We start from the raw sequence: 27,865 nt of genomic DNA, 5'->3' as shown, positions 1-27,865 counted from the left end.
TGAGGTACTCTTCGTTGCCAAGAAGAAGGAACGAAAGCTGAGAGCTTGAACGGGGCAGTCTCTTGAAACGGTGGTTTCAGAGATATTTTCCCTGATTGCTCTGTGCTGAATCACATCGTATCATGGACGCCATCTTCAGAGACGATTCAGACAGCTGAGGACTCCCCCCCCCCCTGTTGGCATCCTTCAGTCTCGGAAGACCATGGTGTCACGCTCTGAATGGTGGCTCTGGAACAGAGTGTCCTCTCCAGTGCGCGAAGCCTGGGTAAAGTAGGTATGGAGGATAGGCTGCTACCCATGCAGCAAATCTCCCCTCTCCACGTCGCTGAAATGGTCCAATGGAAAGGCAGAGGCCAATACGGTTGGTTCCAGCGGCGTCGCAGGAGTTGCCAGAACGTGACTGTGTTCAGCCACGAACTGCCTCAGGGACTCCGGCTCCGGATTTTGCCTCGAGGTTGACTCCTGAAGCCTTTTCCATAACTGGATGTAGCCACAAGGCAGTGAAGGTTTGGGATCAGAGTTTTCCTTCTCTCAGATGAGCTGCCTTCCCAGGCTGACGAGTCCCATCTACCCGGTGGCTGTTTAGTCGCCTCTTACGACAAGTACAGCCAAACCGAGGGCCTATTCTTATCCCCAGCCCCCAGGCCTAGATAAAGCATGAAAGCGAGCAAAGCCTTTAACTGTGAGTAACCAGTTCATTAAAAGGCTATAAAAAGAATTGCAATCAAAAGATTGGAAGGAGGGAAAGACAACTTTAAGATTATTTACGTTGACTTGCAGCCACCCAGAGGGGAAAAAGAGCGAATGTGGATTTAAAAAGCCCCTGCTGGAGAAAAAAGCCACTTTTTTCTTATTTGTAACAAGGATGATGGGAAGAAAAGAGATAAAGGATTACCCTGTTGGAATGGTATGCATGGAAAATAAATTAACAATTAATCAGAACCCGTAGACATTATATTTCTAGACTTTCAGAAGGCGTTCGACACGGTCCCTAACCAAAGGCTACTAAAAAAACTCCACAGTCAGGGAATTAGAGGACAGGTCCTCTCGGATTGAGAACTAGTTGAAGACCAGGAAACAGAGAGTGGGTGTCAATGGGCAATTTTCACAATGGAGAGAAGTGAAAAGCGGTGTGCCCCAAGGATCTGTCCTGGGACCGGTGCTTTTCAACCTCTTCATAAACGACCTGGAGACAGGGCTGAGCAGTGAGGTGGCAAAGTTTGCAGACGACACCAAACTTTTCCGAGTGGTGAAGACCAGAAGTGATTGTGAGGAGCTCCAGAAGGATCTCTCCAAACTGGCAGAATGGGCAGCAAAATGGCAGATGCGCTTCAATGTCAGTAGGTGCACAATGCACAATGGGGCAAAAAATCAAAACTTTACATATAGGCTGATGGGTTGTGAGCTGTCTGTGACAGATCAGGAGAGAGATCTTGGGGTGGCGGTGGACAGGTCGATGAAAGTGTCAACCCAATGTGCAGTGGCAGTGAAGAAAACAAATTCTATGCTTGGGATCATTAGAAAAGGTTTTGAGAACAAAACGGCTAATATTATAATGCTGTTGTACAAATCAATGGTAAGGCCACACCTGGAGTATTGTGTCCAGTTCTGGTCGCCGCATCTCAAAAAAGACATAGTGGAAATGGAAAAGGTGCAAAAGAGAGCGACTAAGATGATTACTGGGCTGGGGCACCTTCCTTATGAGGAAAGGCTACAGTGTTTGGGCCTCTTCAGCCTAGAAAAGAGGCGCCTGAGGGGGGGCACAATTGAGACATACAAAATTATGCATGGGATGGACAGAGTGAATAGAGAGATGCTCTTTACACTCTCACATAACACCAGAACCAAGTGACATCCACTAAAATTGAGTGTTGGGCGAGTTAGAACAGACAAAAGAAAATATTTCTTTACTCAGCATGTGGTTGGTCTGTGGAACTCCTTGCCACAGGATGTGGTGATGGCGCCTGGCCTGGACGCCTTTAAAAGGGGATTGGACAAGTTTCTGGAGGAAAAATCCATTACGGGTTACAAGCCATGATGTGTATGTGCAACCTCCTGATTTTAGAAATGAGCTGTGTCAGAATGCCAGATGCAAGGGAGGGCACCAGGATGAGGTCTCTTGTTATCTGGTGTGCTCCCTAGGGCATTTGGTGGGCCACTGTGAGATACAGGAAGCTGGACTAGATGGGCCTATGGCCTGATCCAGTGGGGCTGTTCTTATGTTCTTAATCTTTAAAGCATGGAACAATTTTCACTTTCGCTTTTGCCACAAAAGGCTTGACTCAGGCCTGAACAATTAAAGGTATACTAACTAAATTTGACAGTGTTATTAACTTGAATTGGATTACTGACCCACGCCTTTTGAATATAAAAACTTAAAGACTATCTTTGACAAGAAGGGATGCAAGACAATAAGAATTGGATGACTCTTTAACTGTGCAAATCGACTTGATTTGATACTGATAAGAATGACATCAAAAAATTTAAAGGATGTTAGCGAAAGCCAGACCTCATTAATAGAGATGTTGCGAGAAATTCAGAAATGAACAGAAGCAAGAGGTTGGAAAACTATCTGAACAAATGAGGCAAATAAACTCCTCCCTGACAAACAGACAAACAAAGAAAAGTATGGAGGTGATGGAAAAAAGAATGGACCAAATGTCAGATGAAACTAAAGAATTGGAGATTTTTGTAATGAGACAGGAGATGGAAAAAGCAGCATTTATTATTAGAACTCAGAATTTTCAGGAAGAAAAAAGAGGGAACTCAGAGAAAGAGCACGTCCTTTCAAGAAGAAGAAGAAAATTTTTTGGATTAAATTCAAACAGAATAAAATGGAGAAAACAGAAGAAGAAAAGAGAGGGATCAAGAAATATAAGCGAGTTAAGAGGAAGAAGGAGGAGTGGAAGGAGCAGTGGGAGGAGCAAGAAGGAAAATATCAACAGGACAGAGAACAAAGAAAGTACTAAGACAGGAAGTGAAAATGACTGAATAACAAGTGGAAATTTTTTTTGTAGATATTAATGGATTGAATTCTCCTCAGAAGTGAGGAGTATTCCATTAATTATGTCAAATCAAGTAGATGTAAATGAAAACAAAATTGGAACACAAATATTAAGATAATTAAAGTGGTATTAAGATAATTTAAGCTGTATCTTCTAAAGAGAATTTATATAAATTGTTTTATAGATGATATTTAATGCCAAAGGAAGTAGCAAAAATGTACCCTGGATCATTAAATAATTGTTAGATATACAAAGAGAATGGGGGAATTCTTTATTATATGTGGTGGTTATGTGGAAAGTAAAGAAATATTGGAAAATGATATACACTGTTACAAGAGATATTGAATTGTGTAGTACCATTCAAACCAGAAATATTCCTTCTAAATGCGATATCAGAAATTGAAGACCAATATAAGAAACATTTTATTGTACATATCAGTATAGCAGCAAGAATATTCTATGTGCAAAATTTGAAGCCTTTTTATGATTGGATAAATAATTTTAGTTAAACAATAGTGATTGTTTAGTTAAATCATTAATTAGTATAATGACAAATAGGATAATTTTTGTATCAATGATTATTTTTTTTAGTCGTTGTTGATTTCTTTTTTGGATTAAGACATATTATAATCTATGGCCAATATCCTCATGTGTAACCTATGTAGTCCCAGCCCTAAATTTAACCCAGTTTCCTTACCTGTATCTGTAATAAATAAATAAACTTTGCACCCCCCAAAAAATATTAAAAATAATTAGTTCCACTGGAACTGTTGTCGAGTATAAAACTGTATTTACTGGTCTCAAAAGCCATACTTCCTCTCTAGGCAATGATGACAATTTCTACTGTGGTTCCTGTCTTAAACCCTTGCTTGCTCTCAGTGGAATAGTGTCACCTTCAGCAGATTTTCCGGCAACTGGAACTTCAGTCTTTCAGTTGATCCTACTCTAATGCATTGCATTGCTTGAGGATCCTTAATAGCTGCTCTGGGAATAGTAAAGGCAGGTCAAATGCCTAAAAAGACCTCAGCTAAAATATTCAAACTGCATGTGACTGCTCATCTCCAAGCCACTGCCAGAAGTTATGTTTGCTTTGCATGCACAACAGTCAGTTTTGCTCTCTCTAGTTATTGATGCCGCACACCACCAATTAAAGGTGCTTCTGGATGATGTGTTTGGGTTGTGTAAAGATTGTGCACCAGTGACTCAGAGGCGTAGGCAAGACGGGCTCTCTGGAGTATGAATCACACTTTTAAGATCTAGGTAAACAAATGGGTACAATCGTTTTGTTAAAAATGTGAGCAATCTTTAAGGTTTCAGTCATCTCCTAATGGACATATACAAAAGTGTGCTTGTAATTGGTTTATAGTGGCTAAGGCTGCAATCCCCACTGAACTCACTAGGATTTAGTTCTGAGTAGACATGTACATGTTTATCCTGTACGACACTGTGGGCATGCTTTAAGCATCTAAACTTGGTTCTTTATTTACAGGCTCTGTCTCAGGCCTTTCTTCTGTTTCTTTTCTCTTTCTGTGTCTTGGGCAGCAAATTAAGACCAGCAAGATGTTGGTAAACAATAGGTGTAGTGCTTGCCCCACTGATGACTAGTAGAGAATACTAAAAGCTGCTTTTCTTTTTCTTGTGAGACTAGCCCAGGGGGTCTCTAACCTTTTTGGCCAAAGGGCCACATCAAATATCTGGCAAAGTGTTGAGGGCTGGAAAAAAAAACAACTAAATATAGAATTTAAATAAATACATTCAAGAAGGAATTTAAAGTCTAATCCTATACATGTCTACTCAGAAGAAAGTCCCATTAGAATCAATGGGGCTTACTCCCAGGGAACTGTGGATAGGATTGGGCTGTTAGATGAATGAATGAATGGGCTCAAGTGTCCAGGACTTCTCCAAGCATGAACACAGCCCAAGAAATAAAGCACACACTTAAACAGACTGCCATTCCCCCACTCCACAAGCACAACTCTGATTGTTTTTGGTCAGCTGGGCCAGAGGCTCTCAGGGGATCAGAGGTTGGCCGTGGGCCAGATAGAGGCTCACCAAGGGCCACATCTGGCCCCTGGGCCAGGGTTTGGAGGCCCCTGGACTAGCCTTTTGCTGATACATGGTGACTGCTGAAATTCTGAATCAGAGCAGAAAGTAAGCAAGCAAGCAAGAATTAGCTTATCTCTGCGCGGATTGCACTGCAAACTTTCTGCTGTGTTAATGTACATGGTGACCTTTCCACCTTTTCCAGAGAAATAGTGACAAGGACATTTGTGCTCAGAAAGAGAAAAGGCAGTTACCAAAGAGGGTGACAGCGGAGTTACATCCATAACTCCTACTGCCACCACTCCAGCTAAACAGGAAGTGAGAGAAGGTAGTGCAAGCTGAATTGTACTTGTGAAAAAGGTGATTCAGGACCCCATGCATGTTCCGACACGGTAATTGTTCTAGCAGTATCACAGTCTGAATGTGGCCAGACCCCATGGTTTAGTTGCACACCAGTATAGAGATGATTGGTTCATAGCCATCTTTCGAGTCTTGTTTAAAGCAGAGTTTTTCATCCTGTCTTTTTTCTTTTGCTTCTTTTCACTTTACAGAGATTTCCTCCATCTTTAATCTTGCTTCTCCAACTTCTTTTGTGCCGAACATGTTCCTCAGAGTTATTGCTTGACTTGATCCTTGTGGCAGCCTCAGTGGTGATTATTTTCCTTCTGGTTCTTCTGTACACTGCAGTAGTTAACAAGCTGCACTAGTATCTGCACTCCTGCGTCATGCTGGGAAAAATTCCTCCTGGCATACACTTTCTTCATTGTTTGCGCAAATGCTGACACACTGAGGTGGATTTTAAGCCTGTCAGAATCTCACTCAGTACCTGATCTGAACATAGATTTACCTCAGAAATTAGGGCTGCAATCCTAATCTACTCTCCACATTGAACACAATGGGATTTATTTCTGAGTAGACATGTATAGGACTCTATTTTATTGTGTAGCCTACTGAAGAGAACATTGTTGTCAGATAAATAAAAGAGAAGGAGGAGCAGGGCAGAAGCAGGGAGGCTTTGTCAGTTGAGGTGAAAGCCTTCTGAGGGCCTCTCAATGAGGATCTCCCCTGTGCTTTGGAAAGCATGTGCATGCTCCGGTGCCCCCATGGTGCTAGGGAATCAGGCAGTGCACAGGTGATGGTCCTTCCTTTCACTACTATGACTGCAGTTCTGGGAGGTGGTGTGAAAGAGGGCTCCGGTCTGCTCTTTCCATGTGCTCCCCATCTCTCCTGGTAAGCCCCCTCCCCGGCTTGCTTACCAAGCAATCATGGGGAGCAGAAGAAGAGGTTGGTTGGCTGTTGCCACTGCTCTCCACTGCCTCCTGGTAAGCCAGCCAGTGGTCCAAAGCCCAATGGGGAAGCATGCTGGTAGTCAGTGGGCAGCAGGCAGCATTATCGGACGGCCCTCTTGTTCCCTGGTACCATTTACCAGTTTCCAAATGACCCAGCTCCTGGTGCAGTACTGGGGACGGGACATCCAAGAGTTGTTACGTGGCTCTGGAGTTGACGCTGTGTACCTGCTTCTGCCCTGCTCTATCATAAAGTACCATGACTCCTTCATTATCATTTCATTAAACAGAGAAAGTTTGTAATGACTGCAAAAATTATCTACAATACTTCTCTGCTGACTTTGTTCTTACAGAGTTACCATTGTGTGATGAGAGACAAGCATATACAATTTTTTCCATGGGCAAACTAAGCATTTTCTGTTTTTATTTTCCTATGGCATTTATAAGAACCTCCTTTATATCTTGGGTGGAATTGCCTTTGCTGCAGTTTGTCTAAAACTTCATATTCTTTTTGTGACCAGCTCAACTTTTAGCGATTTTCCAAAATAGTTAAAACATGTTTTTCTTCCTTGATTGCACTTTGTGTTACTTGAAATATGCATAACGGCCCAAAACAATTACCTTCCAATTACCTTGTTGATACCTTTACTGCCAGATAAATACATTTATAGGCTTGTCTGCAGAGGGTAATAGCAACCAGACTTTCTTTGCTGCTTGTCAGTTGTGCTGCCTAAATCGTGTTAAATTATCCTTCTGCAAAAGGATGATCACTGTTTCCTGACAAACCTGTTTATTTGCTTTATTTGATTCATGCAGAGGGCACCTGTACATGGTGGTGGGTGCATGCTATGAGAGCACAACCCAGGCAAGTATCACGATCTAGGAACAGGACTGATGGCAAGAGGCCTCAGCTCCACAGGCCAAGAGGAAGGCCAGAATTTGATTGTTGGTGGCATCATACACACATTCACACCCGACTCTCTTGGGCTGGCTTAGGAGTGTCTTGAGTGATCTTTGGGAAGCTCTGCAGGTGACCGCACCTTGCTTACACGGCATGTTTGACTCTGGACAAAAGTGACCCCCTAGGAGCTTCCTGACTTGGAGTAAGCAAAGCAAAAGAAGGGTCCCCTACCTGAGCTGTTCTCAACAACTCCATGGTCAGGTTCAATCCAGGAGCCATGAGAAGGGAGCAGCTGTCCTCCTGAGCTAGCTCATGTACCCTCAACTGGGGGCAAGAATAATGGAAGGACCCATTTAGGCCTGGGGATAAACCATTAAGGACCATCAAGCCACAGGTTCCTTGATGACCTTGTCTTACAAAAGATCCCATAGAAACCAATGGGAGAAACTGATATCCAAAGTTGGGTCAGAGGACCCCACCTGCCTTTGCCCTTCATCTTTCCTATTGTTGCGTTGCTGTCAGTTTGTTGTTTGTTGACCTGCTACTGCTGTGTTATGCCATCTCCATTCTAGCCAGGATTAATCACCTCCCCACGTTTTTCCTACCTCCCCTGTTCTGTCCCTGAGTGCAGCTAAAGCTGCTGTACTGGCACAGGCTGGACACTCCTACTTATGGGCCACCTTGCCTGGTGCCTCTTCCCCAGGAAAGCAGCTCCGTTTCTCTTGCCTCTCTTCCTCAAACCCCCTCAGGCTGCCACCAAATTCTTGACCTTCCCTCAGAGCCCTTTTCTGCTTTTTAAGCCCTTCTTCAAATGCAAGAGAATTGCCCAGTCTTGACATTCCTGTCCCACAATTTCTGCAAAATATTGCACTCCACCTGGCAGCAAGACTGGTCATCTTGGTCTCTGGTGCAGCGTTGTGATTGACCCACAATCTCCCTCTATCTTTCCTTGCTATCTTGTGTGCAGTCAAATGATGACACACACTTAATGCTTCTGTCATTTTCTTTCTTTGTACAAGTGTGTGTATGTTGGGTATATTTAGAGTATTTTGATTCTCCTTCCCTCTTACTGTTAAACTATCCCCATAAGTAAAGGCTGTTTGTTGCAACTTTCATCCTCACCTCCCTCTTCGTTCCCAACTGAACCATTGAGCTGTACTGCTATAGAAGATTCCAGCACACAAGATAGATCTGCTTTCCCCTCCTGTTGCACCCTGGCAGCACCACTGGTGTACAAGGTGCTGCACAACAGAAGACAAGCCTCTGCCCAAGGAACTTGCGATCTAAAATGGAGACAAGGGTGACAACAGGGGAAGAGGCAGGAGCTGTGTCAGGGAAGGAGGAGTACCATGTTGCGGACACATACTCAGGAGTAGTTGCAGTATGGTAGAGGGAATGAGGACAGTGCCAGTGGCTTTGCAGAGAGTTGAGTTTTGAGGAGAGATTTGGAGAACCTGAGAGAGAGGGCCTTGTTTTTCAGAACGAAAGTTACACCAGTGGTGTTGTCTACTGCTTCTGTTTATCAGAAGTGGGCTGTGTACCACTTCAGTGTTGACTGTATTAGTAGATAATAAAAGCAAAGCATTCATAAGAGCAGTTCCAAACCAAAAGCTGTGACTGAATTAGCCATTGTTTCTGGTTCTTTTGTGGTTCTAAAAGGATAAAATGTAAAATACGACAGTGATTCATTTTAATGTTAATTTCAGGGATTAACCTGTTTTGTCTCGTTTCTAGAGCCTTGTTGCAGCCCTTGTTACAAAAGTTTCTAAATCAACTATACGGAGACGGGTAAGATATTCAAATACATTTTCATGCAAGTTAGGGTCACGAAGGAATTTGTTTTTGGGGGTGGGGACTGCATTACAATTTTTGTACATTAACACTGTCATCCTAACAAATTAATTTGGGAGTAGATCTCATTTATTTTAATTGAATGACTTCTAGTAAAACTGCCTTAGCAATAAGCAGGTATTTTCAGAATTCATACCACAGTTGGATACCTGTTTTTGCTATGATTCTTTCCATTCCACTGGTTTTCTAAAGCTGTTTCATTTAAACAAACAGGCGAACTATCTTTCAAAAGCTGCAGTGGTGCCAATTGGTCTACTCAGATCTGCCCACCTAATAAGGTGGCGCAAATCCCAGCAGCCTAGGAGTGCCATGGGGTACCTGGAAAAGGAGTCAGGATCCAGCATAACCGCCAGGTCCTGGCCCTGCCTCCTGCTCCCCATCCGCCTCCAGGCACACCTGCCGCTCGCCCCTTCCTGCCTCTTCCCCACCCTCCCCATGCCCCCCGACCCCTGTGTTGGTTGAGCTTGGCCAACGCAACTCACTTTTTTCTTGGGACATGGGAAGACTGTGCATTAGATGTGCATGGACCTGTCTCCCCTTTGAGTGACGAAAAAGTGCTTTACGGCACTTTTGCAACACTCCCGGGCCATCATAAGGAACTTGTATCAGCCCAAGTTCAGGTTTGGATTGGGCCCTGAATTGTCACTTTGCACCTTCATACTGTAGTTCGTAACCAGCAGCCTGTTTGCTTGTGCAATATGCATATGTCTTTATGCATTGCAGAATTGCATAGGTAGATTTGTTGTGAGATGGCAGTCCCAAGGAGTCATGTAGATTGGGGATCCCATGTTGGTATCGATACTTAGATGTAGGGGGATGAGGGAAGGATCTGGTGAATCAAAATCTCCAGCAGTCTTGCTAAATTAAATGTACCAGGTGTAGGAATGGTGTAGACATGGTTGAGAGATGAGCATTACAGAGTGCATTAATGCCCTGCCTGCTGTTTCTCAGCACCTTTTGGGTTTACGTAATTGACCCAGGCAGCCAGGGGAACCAGTAATGTCTGCCTAGTGGGTCATGCTTGACATTACGTCAGAGGTGTGCAAATGCATTTCTCACTTGCTGCTACTGCTGCTGTCGTTGAAAGGATGGGGGTTTGAATCAGGGCCTTTGCACAGTGGGAGGGTTTTTTAAAAACTCTTTCCACCATGTTGGTTTCCCTATCCCAATTGCACCTTCCTCTGAGTGGTTACTGGTCAAGGAGGAGAAAACAGATGAGCACCCAATTGTGCCTGTTTGTTTCCCTCCTGCACAGCAAATATTGTGGTAGCTATGTGGGAGAAGGGGAGGGCAAGTCTGGATTGGGACCAGAGTGCAGGGGGAAACAACCCCTCCCCTATATTGTGACCCCAGTCTAACTTGGGTCCCTACAGTTGCTTTTAGCAAAAAAGTGGGGGATGCCAGAAAAGTGGTTCATGCCTCCACTATCACATCTAGTTTGGGCCTACATCAGTCAATCTGGGGGACTGGACTATTTAATCAGTCAGCACACATCTCTGTGCTCAAAAAAGCCTTTGTCCCAAGTGTCGATTCTTGAAGATTTTTATGGAATCTGATATTTAAAAAGAGTCCTGCCTGTTTTCTAGCTCTGCTCTGATACCCTATTCCCAAATAGTCCGGCTTTGGACAGGTTTTTCTCATGGACCACCCTCTCCCCCCAGGGCTATTTCACAGCCTTCCTCAGCATCTTGTATCATTTTCAAATTGCTCTTGTAGCCTGTTCATATTCCTTTAAAGATGGGGTTGTTTTGGTATGGCATAGAACCAACATAACACACTTTTTTTTGAAATATGCTCTTTATACTTTAGAGATACCAGTTTTACTACACATGTTTGTATGTACCTTTGTGTAAGTAAACAGGCACATGGACATAGCAGAAAGCATAACTGTACAACATCTGGGGATCACCTGCCAGGTAGAGCATGACTTTCTCTCTGGAGGTTGTTTCTTGGTGTTTGGAGGGAGAACTCCCCAGAGGCTCACTTGGCTCTGGACAGTGAATGGAGTGCTTCTTTGATCAATATTCCATTCACCCTTGCCAAGAGCAGTCATGCATAGGAAGATCCAATTAGTCCCTGGATTCTACGACAACTGCATCTATATGGGATACCGGTGTAAGCAATACTGCTAGGAAAGCTGGACTGAAGATTGATTTTCTTGAAATTCAGCTCATGACAGCCTTTCAGAGTAGCCAGAAGGAATTGCTCCAAGCACCTGAACTTGTTTTAATCAAACATTTTGTGCCATCCATTAATAATGAAGATAACTGTAAATTCACTTCCTTTGCATTTGCCTTCTTGCTACCAATGGAATACAGAACTGTCAGAGATTGCACCTTTGGTGCAGTAGGGCAGGATTGACTGTCTGGGATCACCTGATTCAGAGGTGAATTCTTGTCTGTGGTGTTTCTTGTCCCAACCTGAGCACTTGTTTTCTCACTAGCAGCCCAGGTGGCACAGGAAATCAGACCTTTTTTTTTTTAAACCCCCTCCTTTGTTTGTAAATAGAAATAATAGACCAATAACAATAATAACAGAACCAAAGAAAAAATAAAAGGGAAAGGGGGAGAAAAAAAATACATATATAATATGCATAATAGCTTGCAAACTGCAAAATATAGCAATGCAATCTACAAAAAATATTAATAATCTAGCCATAAACCTCTGAAACCTCTGAAACCTCTGAGGGGCCCGCTTGGAGGCAGGCTGTGCAGCATGGCCTTTCCCAGTTTGAAGAGACACTTTGCCAACAGTCTGAGGCTAAGAGGCAAAGAAGGAAGGCCCATAGCCAGGGAGACAGACCAGGGACAGACTGCACTTGCTCCCGGTGTGGAAGGGATTGTCACTCCCGGATTGGCCTTTTCAGCCACACTAGACGCTGTGCCAGAACCACCTTTCAGAGCGCGATACCATAGTCTTTCGAGACTGAAGGTTGCCAATACAATACAAACCTCTGAAAAGGGGCTTCCAAATGTCCAAAAATGTAATGGAAGAGAAGCATGAATGCTTCTTTTACTGTCCTTAGATCTGTCTGATTTTTCAAAAATGTGATTAACATCTCTCTGCCAAGTGTACCACATTCTGCGTCTTCATATCTGCAATGCCTCACACAAGTGACATTTTGAAATTCCTTTAAATGTCTTTATTTCATTGAGCATTCAAAGCAATCACAACCTAGATCATCAGTGGCATGTGCATAGAATTAGGACTCATTTAGGACCTGGACAGAATGCGATTAGAGAGGTGGAAAGTGCCAGGCTTCAAATCACAGTGGTCTATTAGGAGCAAAAAAAATAAAAATGGATAATGATTCATAAGAATGGTAGTGATTTTGACGGCATGAACCGAGGAAATCGTTGCTTTCTTCTCAAAAGCATCCCCAAGTCATGAATCTCCCAGGTGTGAAAGTTTCCTCTCAGATCCATTTGTCCAAATTCTTTTCCATACATGCTCTTGAAGTCTAGAAAGGTCTTTGTGACTTGGGGCTGTCAAAACTGCTCACTGGGAAATGCTGATAGAGAGCTGGTGTAGCACCATGTTGAAGAGACTCAGCTGCACATCAGGACTCCCCCTTTTGAGTCTTTCCTCTTCCATGAAGTTACAGTTAGTCTTAGGCAGCCATTTCCTCCCTGTGAATCAACAGGCACAGGTCCAATTAGACCTGTTGTGCAGACTGGGGTTTTCCCCATGGCAGGGGAATGTATGTCTCTGTACCTTGTGGAGACCCCCAGCCTGCTGCTTGCCAGTGTTACTTCCTGAAATCTGCCAAGCAGGTAGGAGCAGACTTGCCCCCAAATGGTGCTGCTAATCCTATCCCAGGTAGGCAGTCCAGGATGGTACCTGTTTGTTTCTTGCTTCCCTGGCAAAACCAGGCAAAGCTTTCCTAGTGCTTATTGTTTGGTTCCATTGTTCATATTCTAGGATGAAGAAGGTGGTGTCGAAGTGGGAGAAGGTGCAGATGAGTGGGCGCAGTCCAAAGCACTCGTCAAGCCCCCAGACCAACTGGAGCTGACAGATGCTGTGAGTAAAGTTGTGCTGAAGTTTTTTAAGCGTCAGTTGCAACAGAGCCAATGTATCCAAGCAGGTCCCAGTGCAATGCTGTGTGGAGAAGAATACGTATGTTAGTGTTTACATAGCAGAAATATTTTTTAAAAATATAGCAATTTTCCAATCGACTGATCGCATATACAGTGGCAGTCACCTTCCCCTCTTTAACTCCAATGTGCCTTGCCAAGTCTCCTGCGGCAATTGCCTTTTCCTCCTGTTGATGGCTGAAGCAGAACCACTTGCCTTGAGCGCCCTGCTGAGCATCGACCTCCAAGATACGTGGAAGTGTGTGACCTCTTGCTGCTGTTCCGCGCACACCTGCCTCGCTTCCACATGTTTCGGAGGTCAAAGGATCATGCTCAGCAGGGCGCTCTAGGCAAGTGGGAGTTCAGTGAGTCCACTTCAGTGATCAGGAAGAGGAAAAGGCCACTACCACAGGAGACTTTGCTAGGCATGTGGGAGTTAGAGAGGGGGAAGGATCGTGCTCCAGCTTCCCAGGTGGAACAGCCTGTGGTGCTGCTCCCTTCGCTTAATGGCAGGGTTGCTTAACAACGGGGATTGGAAAGCATGTCCCTGTCGTGAAGTGACACACACCTGTATGATGAAAGGGGAAGAACAAACAGTGTAAACCTTTGAACTTCAAATGTTCAGCAAGTAAAACAATATTTTTAATAGGACAGTGTTTTCTTTGAAAAGTCTTCTGTGATGCTTGAACTAGTGTTGAAAAATGTCTTCTAAAGAATATTTTCTAATATGTCATCAATATTACCAGATGTTATTTGATTTCCTCTGTAAACCGCTCTGTGAACTTTTGTTGAAAAGTGGTATATAAATACTGTTGTTGTTGTTAATAATAATAATAATGTTAACATTGTAGAATGGTTGCATTTATGGGCTAGCTGGCAGCTTTTCCTTTGTGCAGGAACTGAAAGAGGAGATTACCCGCATCCTGACAGCCAATAACCCACATGCTCCACAGAACATTGTCAGATACAGTTTTAAAGTAAGTACTTTTTTCTTCCTTTAAAATCCAGATGGGGTGTTATGAACTATTTGAACTACAGTTTATGGTAGGCAATATTTTAAATTTGAATTTGCATTTGGAATGTGACGTTGGAGAGATGGAAGCCCGATGACATCTCTTGTTTGTTTTGACGTTGGCAAGCATCAAATGTGAAATATCTTAATTGCCTTAAATACCGTTAGAGCCATACTGTGTTACCATGGATTCACTTATCCGTGAGGAACAAAAGTGTGACTTATCTTGCGCCATACGCAGTCTGTCCTTGGCTATTTGTGGCATTCTGAAGCTATCCACAGTCAACCTGAAGCTATTCAGTGGCACCATTTTGCAGCTATCTGTGCTATTTGCATGTACCATTTTGCAGCTATCTGCACCATTATGAAGAGCTCATTGCATTTAGCAATGTCATAAAATACAGTGTGCTGCTGGAATGCAAGTTCTGACAGCACGCACAGCTCATAACACTGGACTGTTAGCCCATTTCTGCCCAGCCCACAGGTGTTCACATTTGATCCCCGTTGCATTTATACAATGTTGGGCAGAAATGTCTTAAACAGGCAACTGGTTTTGACTCCTGCCTGATAACCATCTGGTGTCACCTGATGATTATCTAAGGTAGCAGCAGTGGCCAGCTTTTTTAGGGAATGCTGTCATCAGGATCACGGGGGCCTAGTTTTACAAATTTGTGATTTAGAGAGTCACAAATTGTGTATGCTGCTCTCTGTTATTCAAGACATGGTAAATCAATGATCTGCAAGAGTGTTGGATGTCTGATTTATAACTTACCTAATTTATTTGAGAATATGAATGAGTAACCGCATGGGTAAAAGTTACCCCTTTCTCTTAAAGAAAAGCAGGATGGATGGGATCAGAACAGCATTTGTCTTCTTTCTCCGTAGGAGAGAGCCTATAAGCAAACCAGTGTGGTGGATCAGCTGGCTGTTCATTTCACTCTTTGCGGCAACCTGATAGTCAAAGATTCAGATGAAGGTCGGCGGCAGAGTGTTAGGCAGAGCATGAGTGCTGGTAGGTTTTCGTGAGCCAGCAGACAGCAAGATACTAAGCAATACATTAACAAAAAGTTTTTTCCCCACATGGACAGAAATCCCTCCCCCCATTCTGGCCAAAGTCTCTGTCTCACCATTGATAATTGCATTGAATCAGTTCTATAAAAAGGAAATCCAGAAATCTCAAGTTTGTTTCTTTTATATATAATGAGGCCAGGTTTAGTTGATATATCAGTTCACCATAAATGTATTGGATATAATGATGTAGTTGAAGTTGGATGCCTGGGATCCAGCCTGGGTTCCTGCTCACTTGGCACACCCTACATGGGCAAGGAGGGTGCACAGGGTCTAGTTGTGGCTTGCCCCCATGGTCTGCCTGCTGGAAGAATGAGAATGGTTGTGGAGATGGCAAGCCAGGTGGCAGGTCAATTGGCTCTGCCACGGCTCCTGGCAATGGGGACCAGTACCGCACCCCTCCCTCCTCAGTCACAGGCGGGCTGGTACCCGGGCAGAAGTCAGATCAGACACCTGACATCCAGGGCAAGGGAGTACAGCCACCATTACCAGGCACTGGAGGGGCAGAAGTGACGAGTGCTCACAGGATTGGGAGGCTCAGGCTAGGCTTCTGGAGCCTGTTTAGGAGGAGGAAGTGGAGCAAGGCGGCAGGGATGCTCCATATAACTCCAGGCTAGCCAGTGATGAGGATAGTGAAGGAGGCTCACTAGCACGTAGGATCTGGCCAGTCAGTGAACCTGAGCAAGGCTGCTGGCAGGAAGAGGACCAGTGAATGATGGAACTCTCACTGGGGCAAGGATGGGGAGGTTAGAGAACAACAAGGTAAAGATAGAGTAGGAGAAGAAATTGGGAATGGAAGCACGATGGGATGTGATAGACTGCTTGGCACAATGAGACGATGCAGGGATAAAGCATTCCATGTTCAAATGCTTTTATGCAAGTGCCCGAAGTCTCTGAGCGAAGATGGGAGAACTGGAACGTTTGGTGACTAGAGAAAACTTTGATATAGTGGGCATAACGGAAACCTGGTGGAATGCAGACAATTGGTGGGATACCACAATCCCAGCCTATAAACTCTACAGGAGGGACAGGGAGGGGCATGTTGGAGGTGGGGTGGCCATTTATGTTAAGGAAAGGATAGAATCCAGCAAAGTAGAGCTTGAAGGCGGGTCCACCATAGAATCTCTGTAGGTTAAATTACCAGACCTGAGGAGCGATGTAATACTGGGGCATACTATCGTCCTCCAGACCAGAAACCGGAAGGGGACCTTGAAATGAGGAAACAGATCAGGGAGATGTCAAGGAGGGACAGGGTTGTAATCCTGGGGAACTTCAATTATCCTCATATTGACTGGGTCAATTTGTGTTCTGGTCACGAAAGAGAGACCGGATTCTTTCACATGCTAAATGACTATGCCTTAGAGCAGCTAGTCGTGGAGCCCACCAGAGGACAGGTGACTCTGAATTTAATATTGTGCGGTACTCAGGACCTGGTTAGAGATGTCAATGTTACTGAGCCATTGGGGAACAGTGATCATGCTGCGATCCATTTCGAACATGCACATCGGGGGAAGAATACTGGGCAAATCTCTCACAAAAACCCTTGACTTCTGACGAGCGGACTTCCCTCAAATGAGGAGGCTGGTTAGAAGGAGGTTGAAAGGGAAGGTAAAAAGAGTTCAATCTCTCCAGAGTGCATGGAGGCTGCTTAAAACAACAGTAATAGAGGCCCAGCAGAAGTGTATACCGCAAAGGAAGAAGAGCTCAACTAAGTCCAGGAGGGTGCCTGCCTGGCTAATGAGCCAGGTTAGAGAGGCTGTAAAGGGCAAGGAAGCTTCCTTCCGTGCATGGAAGTCTTGTCCTAATGAGGAGAATAAAACGGAACATAAACTGTGGCAAAAGAAGTGTAAGAAGGTGATAAGGGAGGCCAAGAGAGACTACAGGGAACACGCGGCCAGCAACATTAAGGGGAATAATAAAAGTTTCTTCAAATATTTTAGAAGCAGGAAACCCACCAGAGAAGCGTTTGGCCCTCTGGATGGTGAGGGAGGGAAAGGGGAGATAAAAGTCACTGGGCCCTGATGCCATCCACCCAAGAGTTATTAAGGAATTGAAGAATGAAGTTGCTGAGCTCTTGACTAAAATAAGTAACTTGTCCCTCAAAACAGCCACGGTGCCAGAGGATTGGAGGATAGCAAATGTCACACCGATCTTTAAAAAGGGAAGGAGGGGGGACCCGGGAAACTATAGGCCACTCAGCCTAACATCTACACCAGTTAAGATTGTGGAATGCCTCATCAAAGATAAAGTCTCAAAACACATAGGCGAACAAGCCTTGCTGATGGAGAATCGGCATGGCTTCTGTAAGGGTAAGTCTTGCCTCACGAACCTTATAAAATTCTTTCAAAAGGTCAGCAGGCATGTGGATGTGGGAGAACCCATGGACATTATATATCTGGACTTTCAGAAGGCTTTCGACATGGTCCCTCACCAAAGGCTACTGAAAAACTCCGCAGTCAGGGAATTAGAGGGCAGGTCCTCTCCTGGATTGAGACCTGGTTGAAGACCAGGAAACAGAGAGTGGGTGTCAATGGGCAATTTTCACAATGGAGAGAGGCGAAAAGCGTTGTGCCCCAAGGATCTGTCCTGGGACCGGTGCTCTTCAACCTCTTCATAAATAACCTGGAGACAGGGCTGAGCAGTGAGGTGGCTAAGTTTGCAGATGACACCAAACTTTTCCGAGTGGTGAAGACCAGAAGTGATTGTGAGGAGCTCCAGAAGGATCTCTCCAAACTGGCAGAATGGGCAGCAAAATGGCAGATGCGCTTCAATGTCAGTAGGTGCACAATGCACAATGGGGCAAAAAATCAAAACTTTACATATAGGCTGATGGGTTGTGAGCTGTCTGTGACAGATCAGGAGAGAGATCTTGGGTGGCGGTGGACAGGTCGATGAAAGTGTCGACCAATGTGCGGCGGCAGTGAAGAAGGCCAATTCTATGCTTGGGATCATTAGAAAAGGTATTGAGAACAAAACGGCTAATATTATAATGCCGTTGTACAAATCGATGGTAAGGCCACACCTGGGGTATTGTGTCCAGTTCTGGTTGTCACATCTCAAAAAGGACATAGTGGAAATGGAAAAGGTGCAAATGAGAGTGACTAAGATGATTACTGGGCTGGGGCACCTTCCTTATGAGGAAAGGCTACAGTGTTTGGGCCTCTTCAGCCTAGAAAAGAGATGCGTGAGGGGGGACATGATTGAGACATACAAAATTATGCAGGGGATGGGCAGAGTGGATAGAGAGATGCTCTTTACACTCTCACATAACACCAGAACCAAGTGACATCCACTAAAATTGAGTGTTGGGAGGTTTAGGACAGACAAAAGAAAATATTTCTTTACTCAGCATGTGGTTGGTCTGTGGAATTCTTTGCCATAGGATGTGGTGACTGCATCTGACCTGGATGCCTTTAAAAGGGGATTGGACAAGTTTCTGGAGGAAAAATCCATAACGGGTTACAAGCCATGATGTGTATGTGCAACCTCCTGATTTTAGAAATGGGCTATGTCAGATGCAAGGGAGGGCACCAGGATACAGGTCTCTTGTTATCTGGTGGGCCGCTGTGAGATACAGGAAGCTGGACTAGGTGGGCTTATGGCCTGATCCAGCAGGGCTGTTCTTGTGTTCTTATAACTTCCTCCCCATGCCTGTCTTTGAGTCTGCTGGACCCCTTGACAGGGTGGAAAACTGGAGGGAGCCCAGCCACAACCTTCTACAGCTCCAGTGACAACCTCTTGTGACACTGCACTATCAGTCATCGTGGGGGTAGTCATCCTCCCCTGGCAGCGCTGACAATGGAAATATTTTAAGCATTGCAGAAACTGATATAAATTTGAGTAGCCAAGGCCCTCCTGCATCTTTTCAACTTTTTCAAGTTCTGTACTTCCTGGTTTATTTAAAGGGACTATGTGAGGAAAGTGGTAGAGAAGCACATCACCACCTTCTGCACAGATTTTGGGAAGGCACACACTCTGGAGCAGTAGTCTTCAACCTTTTTCATGCCACAACCCCAAAGATAAAATAATAAACGAAGTGGAAACTGAGGACCCACCGCTGATCCTGCCCCCCCTCCTAGGACCTAATCTGCTCACTACCTACCCCCATTTGCTCTGTTTCGCCCTTCCTTTTGTGTCTTCGCAACAACCCTGTGGGGTTTCAGAGCAGGGTGATCCTTAGGAGCTGCAGTACAAGACAGCGAGAAGATGTTGTGCAAGATTAGTTGAAGAACTCAATTTTGTTAAGGCAATACCAATATTGGCTTGAATCCAAGCCCTCGCTTGCACAGGCTTGAAAGGTTGCCACGAGCCCCAAATGAAGCTTCTTGACCTCATTGGGGTTATGACCTGCAAGTTGAAGACCACTGCTCTAGAACAGTGATCCACTTTTCTGCCCCCTCAGTTAAGCCCTTCCACATGCAGACCCCCCTTAAATAAAAGAGGAAATGCGGAACATGCTGTGATTGCTCCCAGTGGATCCTACACTTTCTGTTTAATTGAAAGGGACCATGTGAGGAAGGATTAAGGTAAGGGGGTAGGAAAATGGGATATTGCCTCCCAATTTGCTCTGTCCTCAGCAGGTTGGAGAAAGACAGTGGCAGCAGACTCAACATTAAAGACATCCCAGGTCTGCTGCTCAAGGCAAGCTGTATCATTCTCTTCATCTAAGGGTCGGTTGTGCATCCTGGTATTTTGGACCATAAACGTTCTTGCAGCTAGAAGCAGAAATCTAATGCACTGGCTTTGTCTCTCCACCCCCACCCACCCCATTTCTGTTTGGTTCTCAGTTTTGGCTCCCACTGCATCTATCGTCATAGACTTTGATGAACTGGATCGGGAACTTAGAGAAGAAGAGCAAGAAGAAGGGGGAGTTGAAGAAGGAGGAGAAGGAGAAGGAATTGGTCCACCGGTAGTTTGATTTTTGTTCTTTAAAAAAAACACCCACATATTAATTGTTCTGCATTTATACCAACTGTAGAGTATCCCCAGAAGTTGCCTGAAGCTGTACATTTGTAAATATGGAGGTTGCTTACCCAGTAAGGCTCTTGTGTGGGTATAGTTCTCACTTCTGTTTCTCCTTGCCACGTGACAGAAAGCCAACTGAAGCTGGCAACTGAGCTGATAATCCAAGTGACTGTTACAATGTTTTGCCAGAGGTGAGCAGGCTAAGCAAGGAACTGGGGATTCCCCCTAATCTGTGATGTACAGCAGGTGAATGGGCAGTTGCAAGAGAGTTCAAAAGTGAAGGAAGCAGGTTTAGGTAGCCAAGCGGGGTGGGTTGGGGAGGATGTCCAGGACCTGCTCTTTGTCAGAGGCAGGAGACTTCATGGAGGTGGTGAGGGGGTGTTTTTGGGTGGGGTGAGAGCAACCTGGGAGACAGATTGGGTCCAGGAAGGGGGTGGGATAGGCTGTGGCAGCAAAAGCCAAAACCTAACCCTTACTCCCAGCCCAATCAGCCTTATATGGGCTGCTTGGATTTGCACCAGCAAAATTGCTATCACAGATCCAAGTAGTCCCATCGGGATGGGGAAAGATATCCCCTTACCCTGAGTTGCCATCCAGTCAGCACCTACCTTGCACTGAATACAGCACAGTCCACCTGGCCTGGCTGCTCCAGTGCAAGTTAGGATTGTGACCTAAGAATATACTAAGTACAAGATTCTCATCCAATTTCAAACTACAAGGAATTCTTAAGGAGGAAAAACCTTGCAGATCAGATAAATAACCGAAATGTTAAGATTTATTTATATTTAGGTTATTTAAATCTCACCTTTTCCTCCAAACCATTGGAGTACTCAAGCAGGTGATTCATGCTACAAAAGGAAAACTGTGCATTAGAAAATGCCTTTGAATTCTGTACTGTACTTTTGCTAGAATGTGATTTCAGCCTTCTAAGATGAAAGATATGTTTAATTAGTCATCCTTGCATGCTTTAGTGAGAACTCCTAGTTCTAGGGACTCTTCAGGCTCGTTAGAGGTCTGTTTCATCAATAAAAGTCCTTGTTTGCTTAAACCCTGAAACTGCAAGCACTGCAATTATCCTGGAGGAAATGGTCCATGCCGGTCCGTGGTTAAACTGTGTTTGCCTCTGCTTCAGGAGAAGAGTGTCGAGCAAGTAGAAGAGCAGGAGGAAGTCCGTCCTCGGCCCGCGCAAGAACGGAAGCTCACCAACCAGTTCAACTACAGCGAGAGAGCCTCGCAGACATACAAAAACCCTGTGAGGGTAGGCATCCCTGTGATCCCTTTGACACCAGTCTCTTTTCCCTAAAGTACCTCTGATGTACCGAGCAGTTGTGCATACCTTTGTATTAAGTACCAATGGAAATGAAGGAGTTTAAAAGGACACCAAGAGTCCTAGACACAGAAGCATGTGCACACAGCACTCAAACCAATGAGTAGTAGATAGAGGCAATAAGAGTGACGTTAATATGTCTGCACTGAGACAGGAAAAGAGAAGAGGGCTTTGTGGGTTGATGGCTAGGCTTTGCCAAAGACCAGAATTGTCCATCTGTTTGTACCGACTCAGGTGCAAAGCATTGCAAGGGTTGCTTGCGAAGACCAAGCCACCTCTCCATTATAAAAGCAAGGTGGAAAGGGCTTGAAACTAAACCTAGAGGCCAAGCTGCTTCCATAGCTAGTTCCAGGGAAGGAAGAGAGACAGCAAGCTGAGGCTCCTTTCTCAGGAGAAGGAGACACATTGCAAGGCGGCCCACAAAAGGATGGTTGCTCTGTGGAACTGGCACAGCTAGGGAAGGGGTTCTTGGGTATGCTCAGGGACAGTGCCTGCCCTGCCAGTGCTGGAGCAGCGTTTCCTCAGTTGCATTTAGGGAAGAAAAGTGGGGAAGTAAGAAGGAAAGGCTGGAAAGGCAGGAGAGCGAGGGGTTGGAATTGGACTCTTGGCGGTAGGGTTTAGCCAGGTTTTTTTCTTTTTCTTCATTTCAAAGTAATCTTTCTCCAGAAAATAGTTGCTCCTAAATTTTTCTCACAGGCCTTTACTTTCCTAGAATCACACAAGTCAGCTTTCAAGGTTGACTGCTCCCTTGGTTCAGCTGGACTAGAATCTGATCACCTGGAACCAACTTGTCACCATTTCTGCAGTACTGGTGATGCCCTCCATTCCAGGATTTTCCTTGTCTGAGATTAGATACAGCTCATGTGAACCTGAAGTGGCCTCAGAAACAGATACTCTCAGCCATCCAAGCTCTCACTGTATCGAACCAAATCAGAGTCCAATCCTATCCAACATTCCAGCACCAATGCAACTGTGCCAACAGGGTGTGCACTGCATCCTGCAGTGGGGGAAGGGACTTATTGCCTCCCAGTGCCCTGTTTTCTTACCTCATAAGAACATCCTTGCTGGATCAGGCCATAGGCCCATCTAGTCCAGCTTCCTGTATCTCACAGCGGCCCACCAAATGCCCCAGGGAGCACGCCTGATAACAAGAGACCTGCAAGGCTTCCTGGGAATTGTAGTTAAGAACATAAGAACAGCCCCACTGGATCAGGCCATAGGCCCATCTAGTCCAGCTTCCTGTATCTCACAGCGGCCCACCAAATGCCCCAGGGAGCACACCAGATAACAAGAGACCTGCATCCTGGTGCCCTGCCTTGCATTGGCATTCTGACATAACCCATTTCTGAAATCAGGAGGTTGCACATACACATCATGGCTTGTATAAATACTGTTATTAATAATAATAATAATAATAATAATAATAATAACAACAACAACCCCTAATGGATTTTTCCTCCAGAAATTTGTCCAGTCCCCTTTTAAAGGCATCTAGGCGAGATGCCATCACCATATCCTGTGGCAAAGAGTTCCACAGACCAACCACGCACTGAGTAAAGAAATATTTTCTTTTGTCTGTCCTAACTCTCCCAACACTCAATTTTAGTAGATGTCCCCTGGTTCTGGTGTTATGTGAGAGTGTAAAGAGCATCCTCAAGGATGTATTGTGGCTTCATCAGCCCTGGAAACTTAGATTGGATTGGGCCCCAAACCCAGTTAGTTGCTCCACAGATATTTTGGATAACTGAGGTTGAACTCTACCTGTTGTGCCTCTCCATTGGCTATTTCTATCTAGGTGGGCAAGAACTGCCAGATTAACATCAAATTAATTGAATACCCCTTGAAATCCCTTCTTCCAGGATCGGGCCTGTCAAATGGAGCCCCCACCAAGAGCTAACTTCTCTGCCACAGCAAACCAGGTAAATATTTCCCCTTTGGTCATATGGGTTAATATTGGTCAAGTCCAGGTGGCTTGTCCATCTGATGCCTACAAAGCCCTGATAATCACACAGCCGGGGCAAGGGGCCAAGTCTGTATCCCTTCTAAGATTCCCTTATGCTTGAAACACCCACAACGTTAGTCCCTTCTCTTCTGCATGAGTGTCACTGCATTGCTTACTCTCCAGCATACATGCTTCCCTGTACACCTGTAACAAAGGCTTCTGCTCCTGAGCGTTTGTGACCCCAACAAGTAGTAGCGCATCGGCTGAGACAGCGGGCCCATCTCTTTAGCTGATGTGAAGGAAAACATATCAGTTGCAGGCACTAGAAAGTTGCTATTTAAAGCATGCTGTTGTGTCCAACAACACTGTAGAAGTATCAGCGCTGTAGAAATAAGTACACTTCAGAGCTGAAGTGTGGGGGTGGAATTCCAACTGTTTTGTTTTACTGTTGTTTGGGGAGTCGAATTGGTCTTTTTTGTGTGTGACAAGTGTGTGGATTACCACTGGTTTTTCTATTGTACTTTACACACACAAGACACAGCAGAAATTCCTCTCTTGGATAAGAGGGGAGAATGAAAGGGAGGTTACTTCATCCAAATTGTCCTTGAAAGAGAGACCTGGGGGGTGTAATGGAAGTACTCAAACAAATGCAAATCTCTCTTGAGACTGTTTGCAGTAACAGAATAACTGGAGTGATTCAGAGGAGCAAATAGTTAAATTTTGTAACAGTGTAGCTGAGATGTCCAACATTTCACCTGCTCTCCTGCCTTGTGACATCACATGAATATAAAGCAATACTTCCTTTTTCCTTTCCTTTATGTTGTTCTCTGCTTCCCTTTTCCTCTCTTCCTTGTTTTTCCCCTCTTCTTTCTCCATCTCATTGTGATGTTTAGCCAGGACTCAAACTGGGAGCCTCCTAATCAATGCGCTAAGGTTCCTTGTAGGAAACCAGTCAAGGCTGTAGGTTGGGTGGGCAGCATTGTCTTCCCAGGGCCCATCATCTCTACACTCTCCTCAGACAATGCACTGATTCCTCCTGCTTCTCAGTCAGCCCGAGCTCTTTGCCTGGGCCTTGGCTTGTTACAAGTTATCTCTGCCTGTAAGCCTGCACATTCTTCTTGTCTCCCTTGTGTCTTCTTTGTCTCCCTGTTCCCTTCCCAGCCTGCCAACTTCCCTTCCTGCTCATCTGCATTCAGGCTCCTGCTCCTTGTTGAACAGACTTCTGACCCTGGCTTTCTTTTGGGACTCCACCCAGCATTTTGTGCTGGAACTTGCATTTTGCTTCCTTGCCTGCTTTGGTACAGAAAGTCCAGTGCTTCCATCCATACTGGTACATCTCTGTATTGTTACCCATCTTCTATGTATTCCCATCTCTGTCTTGGAGGCTTTTGAAAAGAGGCTGGTTGGGTACCTGCTGAGTATACTTTCAGAAGCATGCTTACCTGATGTCAGGGCAGAGGGTGGCATTAGCTGATCTGTTAATGCTCTTCCCATTCTGGTTCTGTGCCACCATTTCTAAGATGTCTTCTCTTTGTCTCTCTCAGTGGGAAATCTATGATGACTATGTGCAGGAACTCCAGAAGCTGGAAAAGTCCAAGGAGAAAGAAAAACGAAGTGCCCCAGTGGCAAAGAAAGAAGACAAGACCAGGGGGAGAAAATTGACTTCTTTGGAATCTCAGGTGCTCTTCCTATGTATGAGAGCAGAAACACATGGCAATATTTGGTGGCCCAACCCAGTTTTCCTGAGTGCCCAAACATCATTTCTCTGGACCCAGTATAAATGTGTAACACAAGTCACCTCCTCCCACCACCAGAAGGCCTTGGACAATTGATTATCTCTGTAATTTCCATTTAAGCACCTTCTGTTTCTGACTACCTGGTTTGCGTTTTAGCTAGTGATGGCAGCCTGGCATGTGCACTTGAGATGTCGTGTCTGTTTTTCTATACAGTCTGGAGACTGGAGGCCCATGTTGATGCTCACATGTTTTGGGCTCTGACAATCCCAGCACTGGCTCCCACTGTCCTTGGATCCTGGTAGCGCACATGCTTTGCACACAGAAGGTTCCAAGTTCAATTCTAGGCATCTCCGCTGAAAGGATCTGGACAACCTCCTGTCAGGGATGCGAAAGCAGTTGCCTGCACTGAACTGGGGCTTAGGGTAGATGACCTTTGAAGTACACTGCAGCTCTAACATTCTGTGGTCATGTGACCAGGACAGAGCTAGGGCACTTGGTCACATTGAACAGTAGGTTCCAGAAAGTGGTGCCGGTAGTTTTCTGCTTGATGCCATGGATTTTGGCTTATGGTGTGCCCCACACTGTTTAGCATCATGTGAAACAGTTACAGGAGGTTATCCAGGGGAGCGTATCTTTGCATTCCCCATCAAAAGAGGGTGTGGACGTTCTGAACCTATAAGAGCAAGTCAGCGAAGGGCTAGATATGGGCAAGAAAACTGCAGTTAAAGCCAGACAAGGCACAGGTTCTCCTGTCTAGGAGGTCTGCTAACTTGGCAAGGGCATATTACCCTGTCCCAAATGGGACCTCACTCCCTCTTGAAGAAGCAGGTCCACAGCTTGGGAGTATTCTTGGACCTGACTTTGCTCCTGGATCTCCAAGTGGTGATTGTGGTCCCAGAGTGCTTTTGCCCAGTTTCAGCTGCTGCATCAACCTTATCCATTTCTATCACAAGCAGTTATGACTACAATGACATGCTTTAGTTACCGCTTGATTGGATTCCTGCAACACACTGTACGTGAGGCTGAAAGGTCAGCTGTTGCAGAATGGGGCTGTGCAATGTTTGGTAGAGGAGCGTTTCCCCTCTCTGCACCACCCCCCTTTTATGTGACATTACATAGGTCAGCATGTCTGTGTAGCGAGGAAAGTGAAAGACTGGTTTGGCAGAACTCCGCGAGCCACAGCAGGGCAGTTGAGGAAAATGTGCTTGGTCATTAGCTTCAGACCTTGTGTTCATTTTATCATTATTGCTTCTGAAGGATGAGGCTGCCAGAAATAGATCATTAGAAGGAAACGGGAATTGTACCTGTGGAGAGGGGGAGCCTCATTACAGCAATCTTTGCATGTGTCATTAGTTCCCACTATAAATCCAGCACTGGCTGTCAATGACTGCAGCTCACTCTTGCTTCTGACTTGTTTTCTGCTTCTAATTCTAGGAAAGTCACAGGACAGATTGGGGAGGGGTAATTGGCAAATGCAGGGCCCAAGCATCAAGAATGTAAGATAATGATATGAGAATTAATAAAGAAAAGACCAAAGTAATGGCAATTGGAAGAGAAGAACATACTCTAAATATTGCAATAGAGCAGGGGTGCCCAAACCCCAACCCTGGGGCCACTTGCGGCCCTCGAGGACTCCCAATCTGGCCCTTGGGGAGCCTCCCAGTCTCCAATGAGCCTCTGGCCCTCCTGCTGGAGCCCGCGCTGGACTGATGCAACTGTTCTCAGCATGACAGCCAACTGTTCGACCTCTCACGTGAGCTGTGGGACGAGGGCTCCCTCCGCTGCCTGCTGTTTCACATCTGTGATGCAGCAGCAGAAGCAAAGGAAAGGCTGGCCTTGCTTTGTGCAAGGCCTTTTATAGGTCTTGAGCTATTGCGAGACTGTCATTCATTCATATAAGTCCCATCTCTAACATTCATTTATGTAAATTTATTCAAATTTGAAATGCAAATTAATTATTTTTTCCCCTGCCCCCAACACAGTGTCAGAGAGATGATGTGGCCCTCCTCCCAAAAAGTTTGGACACCCCTGCCTTAGATGATGTCTGTGAAATGTGAGCAGAGGAAGCATGTTGGGTGTTGGCTGATCTACCATCCGAATGAGTGCCTCTTTAAAGATGCATGTTACATCTTTGAATTCTATTGCATTAATTCTTGGCAGGGTCAGCTATTTTCTTACAGACTTCTCAGAGATCCTGGCATCATATTGTTTCTGGGTAATTAAAAGGCCATGAAAGAAGAGTTATCTGTTGTGGGCTGTCTGCTGTTCTGAGATAAACATATGGTTTTCTCACGAATGACTCCCACAGCTGGGCCAGAATGTATCTTTTCCTAGCACCAGACCTTTATGAGATCATAACATATGTTTCCATTAATGTTATTGCTGTGTATAAAAGTAGTGTGACTAAGAAACTGCCCAGAAGAAAGGAATTAGTATGCTGGTGAGCCAGTCTGTGCAGAATCTGGTAATCATCAGGCTTTGCTGGGAAAATCAATTCCAAATGGATCTTAAAAGGAGATAAATTAGGCATCTCAATTCCACTGAAGATTCTTTTGAAGAAGATACAGAATAAATCACACTCTGTGGGTAACAGTGGGTAGCCCAATCAGGAGGTTCAGTGCATCTCATACTGGGAATTCTTCTCTGTTGCCTGGAG

The 27,865-nt window shown here is 45.0% G+C and overlaps 1 protein-coding gene across 2 annotated transcripts in view; it reads left to right on the top strand.

Annotated features, from left to right (window-relative positions):
* Window positions 1-27,865, top strand: part of DNAI1 (dynein axonemal intermediate chain 1) — a 113,770-nt gene that overhangs the window by 3,842 nt on the left and 82,063 nt on the right. Inside the window, exons 2-9 of one of the 2 annotated variants that reach the window (XM_066615829.1) lie at window positions 8,970-9,023; window positions 13,008-13,106; window positions 14,056-14,136; window positions 15,057-15,183; window positions 20,027-20,148; window positions 21,337-21,462; window positions 23,391-23,450; window positions 25,018-25,152. In XM_066615829.1, coding sequence (XP_066471926.1) covers window positions 8,970-9,023; window positions 13,008-13,106; window positions 14,056-14,136; window positions 15,057-15,183; window positions 20,027-20,148; window positions 21,337-21,462; window positions 23,391-23,450; window positions 25,018-25,152 — 804 coding nt within the window. The remainder of the gene's footprint in view (window positions 1-8,969; window positions 9,024-13,007; window positions 13,107-14,055; window positions 14,137-15,056; window positions 15,184-20,026; window positions 20,149-21,336; window positions 21,463-23,390; window positions 23,451-25,017; window positions 25,153-27,865) is intronic. The other variant, XM_066615830.1, reaches the window with a different exon arrangement.

This window comes from Tiliqua scincoides, chromosome 2 (assembly GCF_035046505.1).
Source record: "Tiliqua scincoides isolate rTilSci1 chromosome 2, rTilSci1.hap2, whole genome shotgun sequence".
In the NCBI taxonomy this organism is placed as follows: Eukaryota; Metazoa; Chordata; class Lepidosauria; order Squamata; family Scincidae; genus Tiliqua; species Tiliqua scincoides.
The sequence above is the reverse complement of the archived record's forward strand: the minus strand, read 5'-3'. Positions and strand labels throughout refer to the sequence as shown.